General features: G+C 43.0%; 1 protein-coding gene across 1 annotated transcript; it reads left to right on the top strand.

Moving 5' to 3' along the window:
* Positions 1 to 9,664: 9,664 nt before the first annotated feature.
* LOC110303730 (sodium-dependent glucose transporter 1B) lies at positions 9,665 to 14,314 on the top strand. Its single transcript, XM_021174931.2, is given in 4 exon segments — positions 9,665 to 9,728; positions 10,959 to 11,075; positions 13,277 to 14,277; positions 14,279 to 14,314. Coding segments are annotated over 4 exon segments (1,203 nt in total). The 5' UTR covers positions 9,665 to 9,679.

Raw genomic sequence — 14,314 nt, 5'->3', positions numbered from 1 at the left:
CTTGGCATAAGCAATAGTGTGTGGGTTTGGTGTCAGGAGATGGGATGTATCCTTAGGTAGGGCAATCACTGGATGACCTTTGCTTCAGTTTCTGCTCCACACTTTGTCCCTGAATTTCCTTTTGACATGAGGAACTCTGAATTTATATTTTTACGTGGGTGGGTGGCCCTATCCCTCAACTGGGGGCCATGCCTTTCCACTGCATATGGTCTCTACAGATTCTATCTCCCATTTGTTTAGTATTTTGGCTAATGTCTTCCCTGTTGGGTCCTGGGAACCTCTTGGGTCTTTGGCATCTGTTAATTCTAGTGAACACCCCCAGTTTCCCCTCCCCCACTGCTACTTTCAAATTTCTGACCCTCTGAACTTCTCCCCTATCTCCTCCCGTAACTGAACTCCCCCCCCCTTTTCCCTCCCCTTCTCTCTCTCTCCCAGGTCTCCCTCTCTCTCTCCCAGGTCTCCCCCTCCCCCCCTCCCCCCTCCCCCTCTCCCTCCCTCTCCCTCCCTCTCCTCCCCCTCTCCCTCTCTCTCCTTCATAGACATTCTTTTCTCCTTACTGAGTAGGACTGTAGCTTACTCAGAATTGCTCTTTGGTGTGATCCTCTTTCTTCTTGAGTTTCATATGGTCTGTGAGTTGTATCGTGGGTATTTCAAGCTTCTTTTCGGCTAATATCCATTTATCAGTGAGTACATACCATGAGTGGTCTTTTGTGACTGGGTTACCTCACTCAGGATGATATTTTCAAGTTCCATCCATCTGCCTGTGAATTTCATAAAATCATTGATTTTAATAGCTGAGTAGTGGTGCGCCAGTCTTCCTTGCGAACTCCAAGGTCCCCAGAGGACTCTCCACACCGCAGGCCTCTAGGCCAACACACCCAGTACCTCGGGATCACTGGTGAGTAGAAAGCAACATCAGTTGCAAAGAATCCCAGAAGGTCTTGTGCCAGCAGGAACAGGGACAAAGGAACCCTGCCTGACTAGAGGCTGGGATTCATTCTGGTAGGGGCCAGCCATGCACCATCTTCCACACAAACCCAGCAGAGGGCCCCAAGGACCCAAGAGGACTCTCCATGCCCCAGGACCCCTAGCACACCCAGGACCTTGGGGTCACTTGAGAGCTCATGGGTGGCAGAAGCAACAAAGCTTCTTGGACAGGGTCCCTTTGGGCCTTCTTCCTCAACCAGGGTATGGAGCTGAGACCCAGACGCCAGGGCACCTTCCTTGTCAGAGGAGAGTCTGCCTCCAGGTAGGGCTCTGACCCCAGGACTCAGGAAGTGGATCTGAGCTCCAGACTTCTGGACACCTTCCCTGCAGGAGGAGAGTTTGCCTGCAGAGAGTGCTCTGACCACTGGGATGCAGGTGAGAGTTGGACTCCTAGCAGTGCTGACCGAGGCTAACAGAATCACAGGAGGAACAAGCTCCAGCCAGAGACAGCTAGAACATCTAACACCAGAGATTACCAGATGGCAAAAGGCAAACATAAGAATATTACTAACAGAAACTAAGACCACTGGGCATCATCAGAACCCAGTACGCCCACCACAGTGAGTCCTGGATACCCCAATACACCCAAAAAGCAAGACTCAGACTTAAAATCATATGTCATGATGGTGGTAGAGGATTTTAAGAAGGGCATTAATAACTCACTTAAAGAAATACAGGAGAACACTGCTAAACAGATAGAAGCCCTTAAAGAATTACAGGAAAACACTGCCAAACAAGTAGAAGTTCTTAAAGAGAAAACACAAAAATCCCTTAAAGAATTACAGGAAAACACAACCACACAGGTAATAGAATTGAACAAAACCATCCAAGATCTAAAAATGGAAGTAGAGAAAATAAAGAAAACCCAAAGGGAGACAACTCTGGAGACAAAAACCCTAGGAAAGAAATCAGGAACCATAGATGCGAGCATCAGCAACAGAATACAAAAGATGGAAGAGAGAATCTCAGGTGCAGAAGATTCCATAGAAAACATGGACACAACAATCAAAGAAAATGCAAAATCCAAAAAATTCCTAACTCAAAATATCCAGGAAATCCAGGACACAATGAGAAGACCAAGCCTATGATAATAGGAGTAGATGAGAATGAAGATTTTCAACTTAAGGGGCCAATAAATATTTTCAACAAAATTATAGAAGAAAACTTCCCTGATCTAAAGAAAGAGATGCCCATGAACATACAAGAAGGCGACAGGACTCCAAATAGACTGGACCAGAAAAGAAATTCCTCCTGACACATAATAATCAGAACATCAAATGCACTAAATAAAGACAGAATATTAAAAGCAGTAAGGGAAAAAGGTCAAGTAACATATAAAGGCAGACCTATTAGAATTACACCAGACTTCTTACCAGAGACTAGGAAAGCCAGAAAATCCTGGACAGATGTTATATAGACCTTAAGAGAACACAAATGCCAGCCCAGACTACTATACCCAGCAAAACTCTCAATTGCCAAAGATGGAGAAACCAAGGTATTCCATGACAAAACCAAATTCACACAATATCTTTCCACGAATCCAGCACTTCAAAAGATAATAAAGGGAAAACTCCAACACAAGGATGGCCTAGAAAAAGCAAGAACGAAATCCTTCAGTGAACCTAAAAGAAGACAGCTGCAAGAACAGAACCCCAAATCTAACAACAAAAATAACAGGAAGCAATAATTACTTTTCCTTAATATCTCTTAATATCAATGGACTCAATTCCCCAATAAAAAGACATAGACTAACAGACTGGCTACATAAACAGGACCCAACATTTTGCTGCATAAAGGAAACCCACCTCAGGGACAAAGACAGACACTACCTCAGAGTAAAAGGCTGGAAAACAATTTTCCAAGCAAATGGTCCAAAGAAACAAGCTGGAGTAGCCATTCTAATATGGAATAAAATTGACTTCCAACCCAAAGTTATCAAAAAAGACAAGGAGGGGCACTTCATACCCATCAAAGGTATAATCTGCCAAGATGAACTCTCAATTCTGAATATCTATGCTCTAAATGCAAGGGCAGCCATATTCAGTAAGGAAACTTTAGTAAAGCTCAAAGCATACATTGCACCTCACACAACAATAATGGGACACTTCAACAACCCACTCTCATCATTGGACAGATCATGGAAACAGAAACTAAACAGAGACACATTGAAACTAACAGAAGTTATGAAAGAAATGGATTTAACCGATATCTACAGAACATTTTATCCTAAAACAAAAGGATATACCTTCTTCTCAGCACCTCATGGTACCTTCTACAAAATTGACTATATAATTAGTCACAAAACAGGCCTCAACAGATACAAAAATATTGAAATTATCACATGCATCCTATCAGATTACCATGGACTAAGGCTGATCTTCAATAACAACATAAATAATAGAAAGCCAACATTCACATGGAAGCTGAATAACACTCTACTCAATGATACCTTGGTTAAGGAAGAAATAAAGAAAGAAATTAAAGACTTTTTAGAGTTTAATGAAAATGAAGCCACAACATACCCAAACTTACGGGACACAATGAAAGCTGTCCTGAGGAAAACTCATAGCTCTGAGTGCCTCCAAAAAGAAACTAGAGAGAGCATACACTAGCAGCCTGACAGCATACCTAAAAGCTCTAAAACAAAAGGAAGCAAATTCATCCAAGAGGAGTAGACAGCAGGAAATAATCAAACTTAGGGGTGAAATCAACCAAGTGGAAACAAAAGAAATATTCAAAGAATCAACCAAACGAGGAGGTGGTTCTTTGAGAAAATCAACAAGATAGATAAACCCTTAGCCAGACTAAGAGAGGGCACAGGGACAGCATACTAATTAACAAAATCAGAAATGAAAAGGGAAACATAACAACAGAACCTGAGGAAATCCAAAACACCATCAGATGTTTCTACAAAAGGCTATACTCAACAAAACTAGAAAACCTGGATGATATGTACAATTTTCTAGACAGATACCAGGTACCAAAGTTAAATCAGGATCAGATCAATGATCTAAACATTCCTATATCCCCTAAAGAAATAGAAGCATTCATGAATAGTCTCCCAACCCAACAAAAGCCCAGGACCAGATGGGTTTAGTGCAGAGTTCTATCAGACCTTTAAAAAAGGCCTAATCCAAATTCTCCTCAAACTATTCCACAAATTGAAACAGAAAGTACTCTACCCAATTCATTCCATGAAGCCACAATTACTCTGATACCTAAGTGACATAAAGACCCAACAAAGAAAGAGAACTTCAGACCAATTTCCCTTATGAACATCGATGCAAAAATACTCAATAAAATCCTTGCAAACCAAATCCAAGAACACATCAAAAGGATCATCCATCATGATCAAGTCGGCTTCATCCCAGGGATGCAGGGATGGTTCAATATACAGAAATCCATCAACATAATCCACTATATAAACAAACTCAAAGACAAAAACCACATGATCCTCTCATTAGATGCTGAGAAAGCATTTGACAAAATCCAACACCCCTTCATGATAAAAGTCTTGGAAAGATCAGGAATTCAAGGCCCATAACTAAACATAATAAAAGCAATATACAGCAAAGCAGTAGCCAACTAAATGGAGAGAAACTTGAAGTAATTCCACTAAAATCAGGGACTAGATAAGGCTGCCCACTTTCTCCCTACCTATTCAATATAGTACTTGAAGTCCTAGCCGGAGCAATTAGACAACAAAAGGAGATCAAGGGGATTCAAATTGGAAAGGAAGAAGTCAAAATATCACTATTTGCAGATGATATGATAGTATATATAAGTGACCCTAAAAACTCCACCAGAGATCTCCTAAACCTGATAAACAGCTTCAGTGTAGTAGCTGGATATAAAATTAACTGAAACAAATCAGTAGCCTTCCTCTTCTCAAAGGATAAATAGGCTGAGAAAGATTAGGGAAACGACACCTTTAACAATGGTCACAAATAATATAAAATACCTTGGTATGACTCTAACTAAGTGAAAGATCTATATTACAAGAACTTCAAGTCTCTGAAGAAAGAAACAGAAGAAGATTTCAGAAGATGGAAAGATCTCTCATGCTCATGGATTGGCAGGATTAATATAGTAAAAATGGCTATCTTGCCAAAAGCAATCTACAGATTCAATGCAATCCCCATCAAAATTCCAACTCAATTCTTCACAGAGTTAGAAAGGGCAATTTGCAAATTCATCTGGAATTACAAAAAACCTAGGATAGCAAAAACTCTTCTCAAGGATAAAAGAACCTCTGGTGGAATCACCATGCCTGACCTCAAGCTGTACTACCAAGCAATTGTGATAAAAACTGCATGGTACTGGTACAGCAACAGACAGGTAGATCAATGGAATACAATTGAAGACCCAGAAATGAACCCACACACCTATGGTCACTTGATCTTTGACAAGGGAGCTAAGACCATCCAGTGGAAAAAAGACAGCATTTCAACAAATGGTGCTGTCTTAACTGGCAGTTATCATGTAGAAGAATGTGAATTGATCTATTCTTATCTCCTTGTACAAAGCTCAAGTCTAAGTGGATCAAAGACCTCCACATGAAACCAGAGACACTGAAACTTATAGAGGAGAAAGTGGGGAAGATCCTTGAAGATATGGATACAGAGAAAAAATTCCTGAACAGAACACCAATGACTTGTGCTGTAAGATCAGGAATTGACAAATGGGACCTCATGAAATTGCAAAGCTTCTGTAAGGCAAAGGACGCTGTCAATAAGACAAAACAACAACTAACAGATTGGGAAAAGATCTTTACCAACCCTAAATCCTATAAGGGGCTAATATCAAATATATACAAAGAACTCAAGCTGGGCGTGGTGGCGCACGCCTTTAATCCTAGCACTCGGGAGGCAGAGGCAGGCGGATTTCTGAGTTTGAGGCCAGCCTGGTCTACAAAGTGAGTTCCAGGACAGCCAGGGCTATACAGAGAAACCCTGTCTCGAAAAACCAAAAACCAAAACAAAACAAAACAAAACTCCCGAAGTTGGACTCCAGAAAACCAAATAACCCTATTAATAGATGGAGTATAGAGCTAAACAAAGAATTCTCAACTGAGGAATACCGAATGGCTGAGAAGCACCTAAAAAAAGTTCAATGTCATTAATCATCAGGAAAATGCAAATCAAAACAACTTTGAGATTCCACCTCACAGCAGTCAGAATGATCAAAAATTCAGGTGACAGCAGACGCTGACAAGGATGTGGAGAAAGAGGAACACTGCTTCATTGCTGGTGGGATTGCAAGCTAATACAACCACTCTGGAAATCAGTTTGGCGTTTCCTCAGAAAATTGGGCATAGTACTACCGGAGGATCCCGCAATACCTCTCCTGGGCATATATCCAGAAGATGTTCCAACTTGTAATAGGTCACATGCTCCACTATGTTCATAGCAGCCCTATTTATAATAGCCAGAAGCTGGAAAGAACCCAGATGTCCCTCAACAGAGGAATGGATACAGAAAATGTGGTACATTTACACCATGGAGTACTACTCAGCTATTAAAAACAATGAGTTCATTAAATTCTTAGACAAATGGTTGGATCTGGAGGATATCATCCTAAGTGAGGTAACTCAATCACAAAAGAACACACATGATATGCACTCACTGATAAGTGGATATTAGCTCAGAAACTCAGAATATCTAAGATAACAATTCGAAAAACACATGAAACTCAAGAAGAAGGAAGACCAAAGTGTGGATACTTCAGTCCTTCTTAGAAGGGGGAACAAAATACCCATGGAAGGAGTTACAGAGACAAAGTGTGATGCAGACTGAAGGAATGATCATCCAGGGACTGTCCCACCTGAGGATACATCCCATAAACAACCTCCAAAACCAGACACTATTAAGGATGCTAACAAGAGCTTGCTGACAAGAGCCTGATACAGCTCTCTCTTGAGAGGCTCTGCCCAGTGCCTGACAAATACAGAAGTGGATGCTCACAGTCATCCATTGGACAGAACACAGGAACCCCCATGAAGGAGCTAGAGAAAATATCCAAGGAGCTGAATGGGTTTTCAGCCCCATAGGAGGAACAATATGAACTAACCAATACCCCAAGTCTCCCTGGGACTAAACCACCAACCAAAGAAAACACATGGTGGGACTCATGGCTCCAGCTGCATTTGTAAGAGAGGCCCTTGGTCCTGTGAAGATTCTATGCCCCACTATAGGGGAATGCCAGGGCCAGGAAGAGGAAGTTGGTGAGCTGGGGAGCAGGGGGAGGGAATAGGAGATTTTCGGAGAGGAAGCTAGGAAAGGGGATAACATTTGAAATGTAAATAAAGAAAATGTCTAATAAAAAGAAAACTTTACTCGACCATCTAATACACACCATGCTTTGTCAGAACTGTGCTGAATCGGAAGAGCCATACACTGAAAACCACAGCTTTGAACCTAGATTTGTTTCTGGAGTTGCTGTTGCCCTGTGGCTGGGGACCAACTGGGTGGCAGTGTGGTGAGGATTAATCTGCACGTATGAAAGCTCCTGAGTGAGCTTCATCGAATATTTATGGAATGAAAGAAAAAGACAGGAGGTTCAGAAATCTCAGGCATCAGGGCAGGGCTTTGGGAAGTTCCTGAAGGCCAAATCTCCTTCCCTTCAGCAGGAAACCCTGGGGAGGGGCCTCATCTTGTGGGTCTAGCTGGGCTTTTCGTTGGGGCGCAGCAGAGTCTTCTGTGGTCCCATGGCCAGGCTGCCTTTGTGCCGTGCCCCGGGAGCCCAGTAGAGGTGCGAGCACCGCGTGGACCGGTGGCTTGGGAGGCGGCGTGGGGAGAGGCTCGGTGGGGCGGGGCGGGGTGGGGTGGGGCTGCGCCCAGATCTTAGTCGCCGGGGAGAGATTGAGGGAGTCCAGAGCCTTTCCGAGCCGCCAAGCTGGAGCTAGAACTGGAGCGCCGCGGGGCTGTGGCCCCGACGACTGGGCAGCGTCTCCTGCAGGACGCCGAGGTCCCAGCGACGCGCAGTGAGCTGGATGTGGCCGGGCGCGGCGGCAGAACCCGGGGCGTGCTGCTCTGGCTCACCACGCTGGTCCTGTACGCCTCCTTCCTGGGGCTGGTGAGAGCAGAGGCTGCCCCCTCCCAGGCTGGGGCAGGAGGCTCCGTAGGGAACCAGTTCTCCCCAGCTTCAGACCTGCTCCCCCAGCCTGCACAGAGGGAGCCCGGGTGCATTCATCTTCCTGGGTCTCCGTCTCCTCACTTAGAAAATGGACACGGTTCTAATCTTGGAGGGGTTTGACAACTCAAACGGATTACGTTAATGTATTTTCCAAAGTCTTTAAACTTTCATTGTCACCTGTGCGATGGAAGGAGATACAGGGAGGGGAACCTGAGCCTTCTGTTCTGAGCCGGTTGCTCTTCTCCACAACCATCCCAGCAAGCTCCAAACTATTAAACTGACAAACACCACCTTGCCTCTTCCTGGTGGCCTAACCAAGTTTTGCCAACTGGTAATTTTCCTGTCGGAAAAATGGGCCCTGAGGGGAAAATGACTTTCTTCATCACCCAGGAGGTTAGGTGCTAAGACTCAAAAGCCCGCTGCTTGTAGCCGGGCAGAGCCACGTCCATCTTTAAGATTTTATTATTTTTAGACATTGTCTCACTAAGTAGCCCGGACTGCAGCTTAATTTGTGGTGCTTCCGCCTCAGTCTCTGGGCTTGCTTCTGGGGCCACTTCGATGTAGGAGGGCCTACGATGGAAAATACTGCAGGCGCTAGGGAGTCTTCACTGTGTGCAAAAGTCTTAAGTCCTGCGAGGGAATTTGGTTACAACCTGTAGTCAGTCTTTCATTGAACCTGGTGCTTGCTTCGGGCCTGTCCACCCTGTAGTACAGGGTTCGTGCTATTAAAAAAGGGAGGACATTTGGTTTGGGGCAGCCCAGTGCGTAATCAATTACTCTTGAAATATAGATGATTTAGAAACGTTTTTTCTCAAAGGCACCAGTGAATTTTCTCTTCAACCCTTGATTCTTGCTAACACATTCTTGCTACAGGCAACATTTTATTGATAAAGCCTTCTGTATATGTTTATGTAAGTATTTCCTAAAATGTCTTATAGTCTATACTCCTGCCTGGTGGCTTTGGACTTTCATTAAAGAAGCCTATAGGTTTAGAAATATTCAGATGGTCGATTTCCAGCATATTATATGTGTGTAGTTCAGAGAAAGAAATCCATGTGTGCCAGAAGTACTGCTTTCTAAAAACATAACCAACATAAGCAATACATTGATTACTTAACAATATATCAGTCATAAATGGAGTAGATTTAAAATAAAGAAAATATTTTGAAAATAAATTTGATATATCTTAACTATAAATGCAAGAAAATCTTTTAAGATGTTCTTCAAAATCTAAAAATGATTTGCAACCAAAGGCAAAAAAATACAATTTAAAAATTGAGCAGAAGAAAACTAACAGGAGCAGATGACTCTAATAGTAAAGGGTTGTAAGTTTTCCTGTTTATATTGTAATTCTCCTCCCATTCTCTATAAAGGAGAAGACAAATAAACGTAATTTTAATGGCTGTAAGTTCACAGCTCTTTGCTTTTTAAATTTCAGGGAATAAGCACTGCTATCCTTGGGCCTACATTCCAAGATTTGGCGAGAAATGTGAACCGAAACATCAGTGATCTTTCTATCATTTTTGTGGGCCGCGCCTCTGGATTTTTATGTGGCACTATGATTGGTGGCGTTCTCCTTGACTATATGAATCCTTTTTTACTTTTGGGTAAGCAAACACTGCTTTTTACTGTTTTTCAATGAATTTTCAATTTACTCTAAATATTAAAAGCATAGCCTGAAGAACGGTTGGCTTTGGAAACAGCTGTGTGCAGCTCCCGGGCAGTCAGGCTTCCGTAGCCTTCGCTGGAGGAAAACTATTCGGAACCCTCTAGAAACCTGTTGGCCACCCGAGCAACGCTGACTTTACTGTGAGATACGCTCCACTCCAGGCACATACACTGGCTGACCCAGAAGCTCTGCTTATCTGGGGTGGGCGGGGCTTCTGGGGCCACGGGGGGCGGGGGGGGTCAGAATGAGTTCCTGGAACCTGACCAAGCTCTGTGGACTTGGGCTTGGAGATGATGGGACAGGGGATGTTGGGGAAGTGATATAGGCTGTACTTCTGTCCTGCTGCCCTTGTCAGAGCTGAGCTGGACTGAGCACCTTGGATCCTGACCCTGGAAAAGAGGGCATAGCTGTTAGCATGCCATTTTCAATAAATTGGGAAGAATAAAGACAATCTAGATTACTATACTAAAACATCTTTGGAGGCAAGGTTAATAATTTATTGCTGATATATAAGTAATCATTATTACTTCCAAAGTGGGTTGAAAGTCTATTTTTTTTCTGTACTTCATTTCCTTTTATCCCACAAATGAATTTATTTGGTAAAGTTTTCCTATAATCAGTTTTAACGATGGAGTTTTACTTTTGCATTTTTACATTATTACCTTATAGAAATATTCCTTGAATTAACACTTTTTTGGACTGACTCAAACACTATAAAATTTATCTTTTGTTACAATTTCTAACTTGATCATTAGCAATGATAGAATTGGATTCGTCATAGTAATTTACATTTTTATGGCCACAAAACTTTAAAAAGCTTTACATTAATCCACGACATACCACCACTGCATCTTTCATCTACTCATACTCTCATTTTTGTTGTTGTGATTCGGTTTTACCTTTTTTTGTATTTGGGACAAGTGCTCACTATGTAGCCCCAGCTGGCCGGAAACTATCTATATAGATCATGTTGGCCTCAATTCATAGAGCTCTGCCCACATCTGTCTCCCAAGTGCTGTGATTAAAGATGTGCACTGCTATGCCCAGCCCAAGACCAAACAGCTTTAATTCAGTATTAGTTTTCATTTTAGAATTTCTTATGATGTCCCTTTGACTCCTGACCTTCACAAGCACTTGTTTTCTAGCTGGCTTTATTCTTTTTCCTCAGGTGTGTCAATGTTAGCTACTGCAGTTGGACTTTATCTCATTCCTTTTTGCAAAAAGGCATTTTTACTGATTATCATGATGGCTGTGTTTGGTGCTTCAGTTGGTGTTGTGGATACAGGTTAGTGAATTCTTCAGCTTCATTTCCAGTATCAGGAACAGTACTATGAGGAAAAGTAAAGTATATGAAATTAGAGTGCTACTTACCTTGCTGTGAAAACACCATGGACTCACACCTCAGCACCTCATAATCACACCTCAACACTTTAGAATCACACCCCAGCACCTCAGCATCACACCCCAGCACCTCAGCATCACACCCCAGCACCTCAGCATCACACCCCAGCACCTCAGCATCACACCCCAGCACCTCAGCATCACACCCCAGCACCTCAGCACTACATTCAGTACCTCAGTACCCCAGTATCACACCTCAGCACCACAACTCAGCACCACACCCTAGTACTTCAGAATCACACCTCAGCATCACACCTCAGTGTCACACCTCAGCGTTACACCTCAGCACCTCAGAATCACACCTCAGCACTTCGGCACTTCAGAATCATACTCCAGCACCATTTCTCCTTGCCAATTAGGATGCCAATTGTTGAAAAGCTAACTATGAAGTGCATTTGGAGGATTTTCCTTTATGAGAGACTGTTGAGTTAGTCAAGCATGGAAGGACTCCCTTTCTGGGGAAATTATAATGCAAATGGGCAGGCTTTCCTTTAGGGATAGAGTTTGACCACTTTAGTATAAGAGAAAATAGTGACTTGAAAGGGTAAACAAGGTGTATTAGTTACTTTGTAATTGATGTGATAAAACACTATGAAGAAAGCAACTTAGAGGAGAAAGAGTTTGTTTGGACTTATGGTTCCAGAGGGGTGGAGTCCATGATAATGGAGTAAAGGCATGGTGGCATGAGCAGGAAGTTGAGGGTTCACATCTTGAAGGGCAAGCACAAAGCAGAGAGAGCAACTAGAAATGGCTGGAGGCTTTTACATTCTCAAGGCTGGCCCCCAGTAGCATGCTTCCTCCAGCAAGGACACTTCTTAAGCGATGCAAACACTGCTACTAACTGGGGCATGATGGAGACTGTGGAGAGCATTCTCAGGCAACCCACCATACAAAGACAGAACTACTGTATGGCTGCAGAAGCTGCCATTCAGCTTAAAATGCACCCCAGATTCTGGGCTTAGAGAACCTTTGTGGGTACCACATTCTTGTCTTTCTTGTTGTTGTTTTTTTTTTTTCCCATAGCAGAAAATCTCCATGCTTCATCCTATCATTAAAGACCTCCTAAATTACATGTAGATCTTTATTTATCCCTAATCCCAGTTTTCCATGCCCACCGTTCTTGCTGTATGGGAAGAAAAGCTATTTGATAGATCATGGAAATAGTTACACTTCAAGGTTCATTTGAATGTAAAACTGCAATGTGGAACTACATGCTTGTCTCCAAATATCTGATTTTTTTGAAGATAGTCAAATCCTAGATGCTCGAGGCTTTTCACATTGTGGGTGTTAAAACTGTGCAGCTCACAATTCTGAAAATTGTTTTTGTTTCCTGCAACAATTAAGACAGAATTCAGGGCAATCTGGCCGGCATCTAGGTGTTTAGTATCTAGTTTAGACCTAAGTAAATAATCACTTCAATTGGAATTAGCACCCAAATGAAATACTGAAGCTTTGGTAGTTTTCCCACCATTGAATAACATTTTTTACCTAGTATTGTTCATATATTTATGCATGGACCTGGGGATATGGTTCAGATGGGCAGAGTATTTGTCTACAAAATACTGGGCTCAATCCCCATCACTGCATAGACCGAGTGGCACATTCTTGTAATCCCAGTACTTAAGTGATTCTGATGGGAGTTTCAAAAATCCAAGATCATCTTTTTGCTACATAGCAAGTTCATGGTCAGGATAACATTTATGAGGGCTCTCTCAAAAATTACAAATAAATTGATCAGGGTTTTGCTGTTCTGTTTCTGTGAAGAGATACTAAGACCGGGGCAACTTACAAAAGAAGGCATACATAGGGAGTTTGCTTACAGTTCCAGGGTATTAGTCCATAAGCATCATGGGAGGAAGCAGGGTATAATAAATAGTTTCTAATGAGTGATGGTTTACTAACTTGTAAATTCCATGTATGAGGATAAAATGTAACACAGTCCTCTGGTAATGGTGGGTTACAGCTCCTTAATTACAGAGGGGTTCTTGTATAAACTTAGAATGTCATAAAACTCCTACAGCCTAATATAAACACTAAGAAAATATTCCTACTAAGTGACTGTCAGACTATTTCTTTAACTTGTAGGTGGGAACGTCCTCATCTTGGATCTCTGGGGGGACAAAGGAGCCCCACATATGCAGGCTTTGCACTTCAGTTTTGCCTTGGGTGCCTTTCTGGCTCCCCTGTTGGCTAAGTTGGCCTGGGGTACAACAGCATCTGCTCAGAACCACACCGAGTCTGACCTTGACCCTCTGATGCTGAACCGATCCTCCAAAGGCGCCCCAGACTCCGTGTTCGCAGTACCCGATGACATGAATCTGCTGTGGGCATATGCTTCTATCAGCACCTATGTTTTAGTAGTTTCTGTCTTTCTGTTTGGTCTGTTTTGTAAGAAACGCTCAAAGCAGAAAAAATCTGCAGCATCTGCTGAGGGAGCTCGAAGGGCTAAATATCACAGGGCCCTGCTATGCCTCCTCTTCCTCTTCTTCTTCTTCTATGTGGGAGCTGAGATAACATACGGCTCTTACGTATTCTCCTTCGCTACCACCCATGTTGGCATGGAAGAGAGCGAGGCAGCTGGCTTGAACTCAGTCTTCTGGGGAGCCTTTGCAGCCTGCAGGGGCCTGGCCATCTTCTTTGCGACATTCTTACAGCCTGGAACCATGATTGTGCTGAGCAACATTGGCAACCTGGTCTCATGTTTCTTTCTGGTGCTTTTTGACAAGAGCCCTCTTTGTCTCTGGATCGCGACTTCTGTGTATGGAGCCTCAATGGCAGCCACGTTTCCCAGCGGCATCTCCTGGATTGAGCAGTACACCACCTTAACTGGGAAATCTGCAGCATTCTTTGTAATTGGCGCTGCCCTGGGAGACATGGTCATTCCTGCAGTGATCGGAATTCTTCAGGGACACTACCCAGATCTGCCAGTAGTTCTGTACACATGTCTGGGCTCAGCCATATTCACAGCTGTTTTATTTCCTGTGATGTATAAATTAGCCACCTTGCCCCTGCAACGCCAGTGCAAAGGAAGGAAGAGCAAGGACCAGAAAGGTTGCTCTCCAGCTCTGAACAACATAAATGGAAACATTGCAGAAAAGTGGGATGGAATGGATTCTGAAGTAG

Source organism: Mus caroli, unplaced genomic scaffold (genome assembly GCF_978045245.1).
Source record: "Mus caroli unplaced genomic scaffold, Mus_caroli_1 scaffold_9, whole genome shotgun sequence".
Classification (NCBI taxonomy): Eukaryota; Metazoa; Chordata; class Mammalia; order Rodentia; family Muridae; genus Mus; species Mus caroli.
The sequence above is the reverse complement of the archived record's forward strand: the minus strand, read 5'-3'. Positions and strand labels throughout refer to the sequence as shown.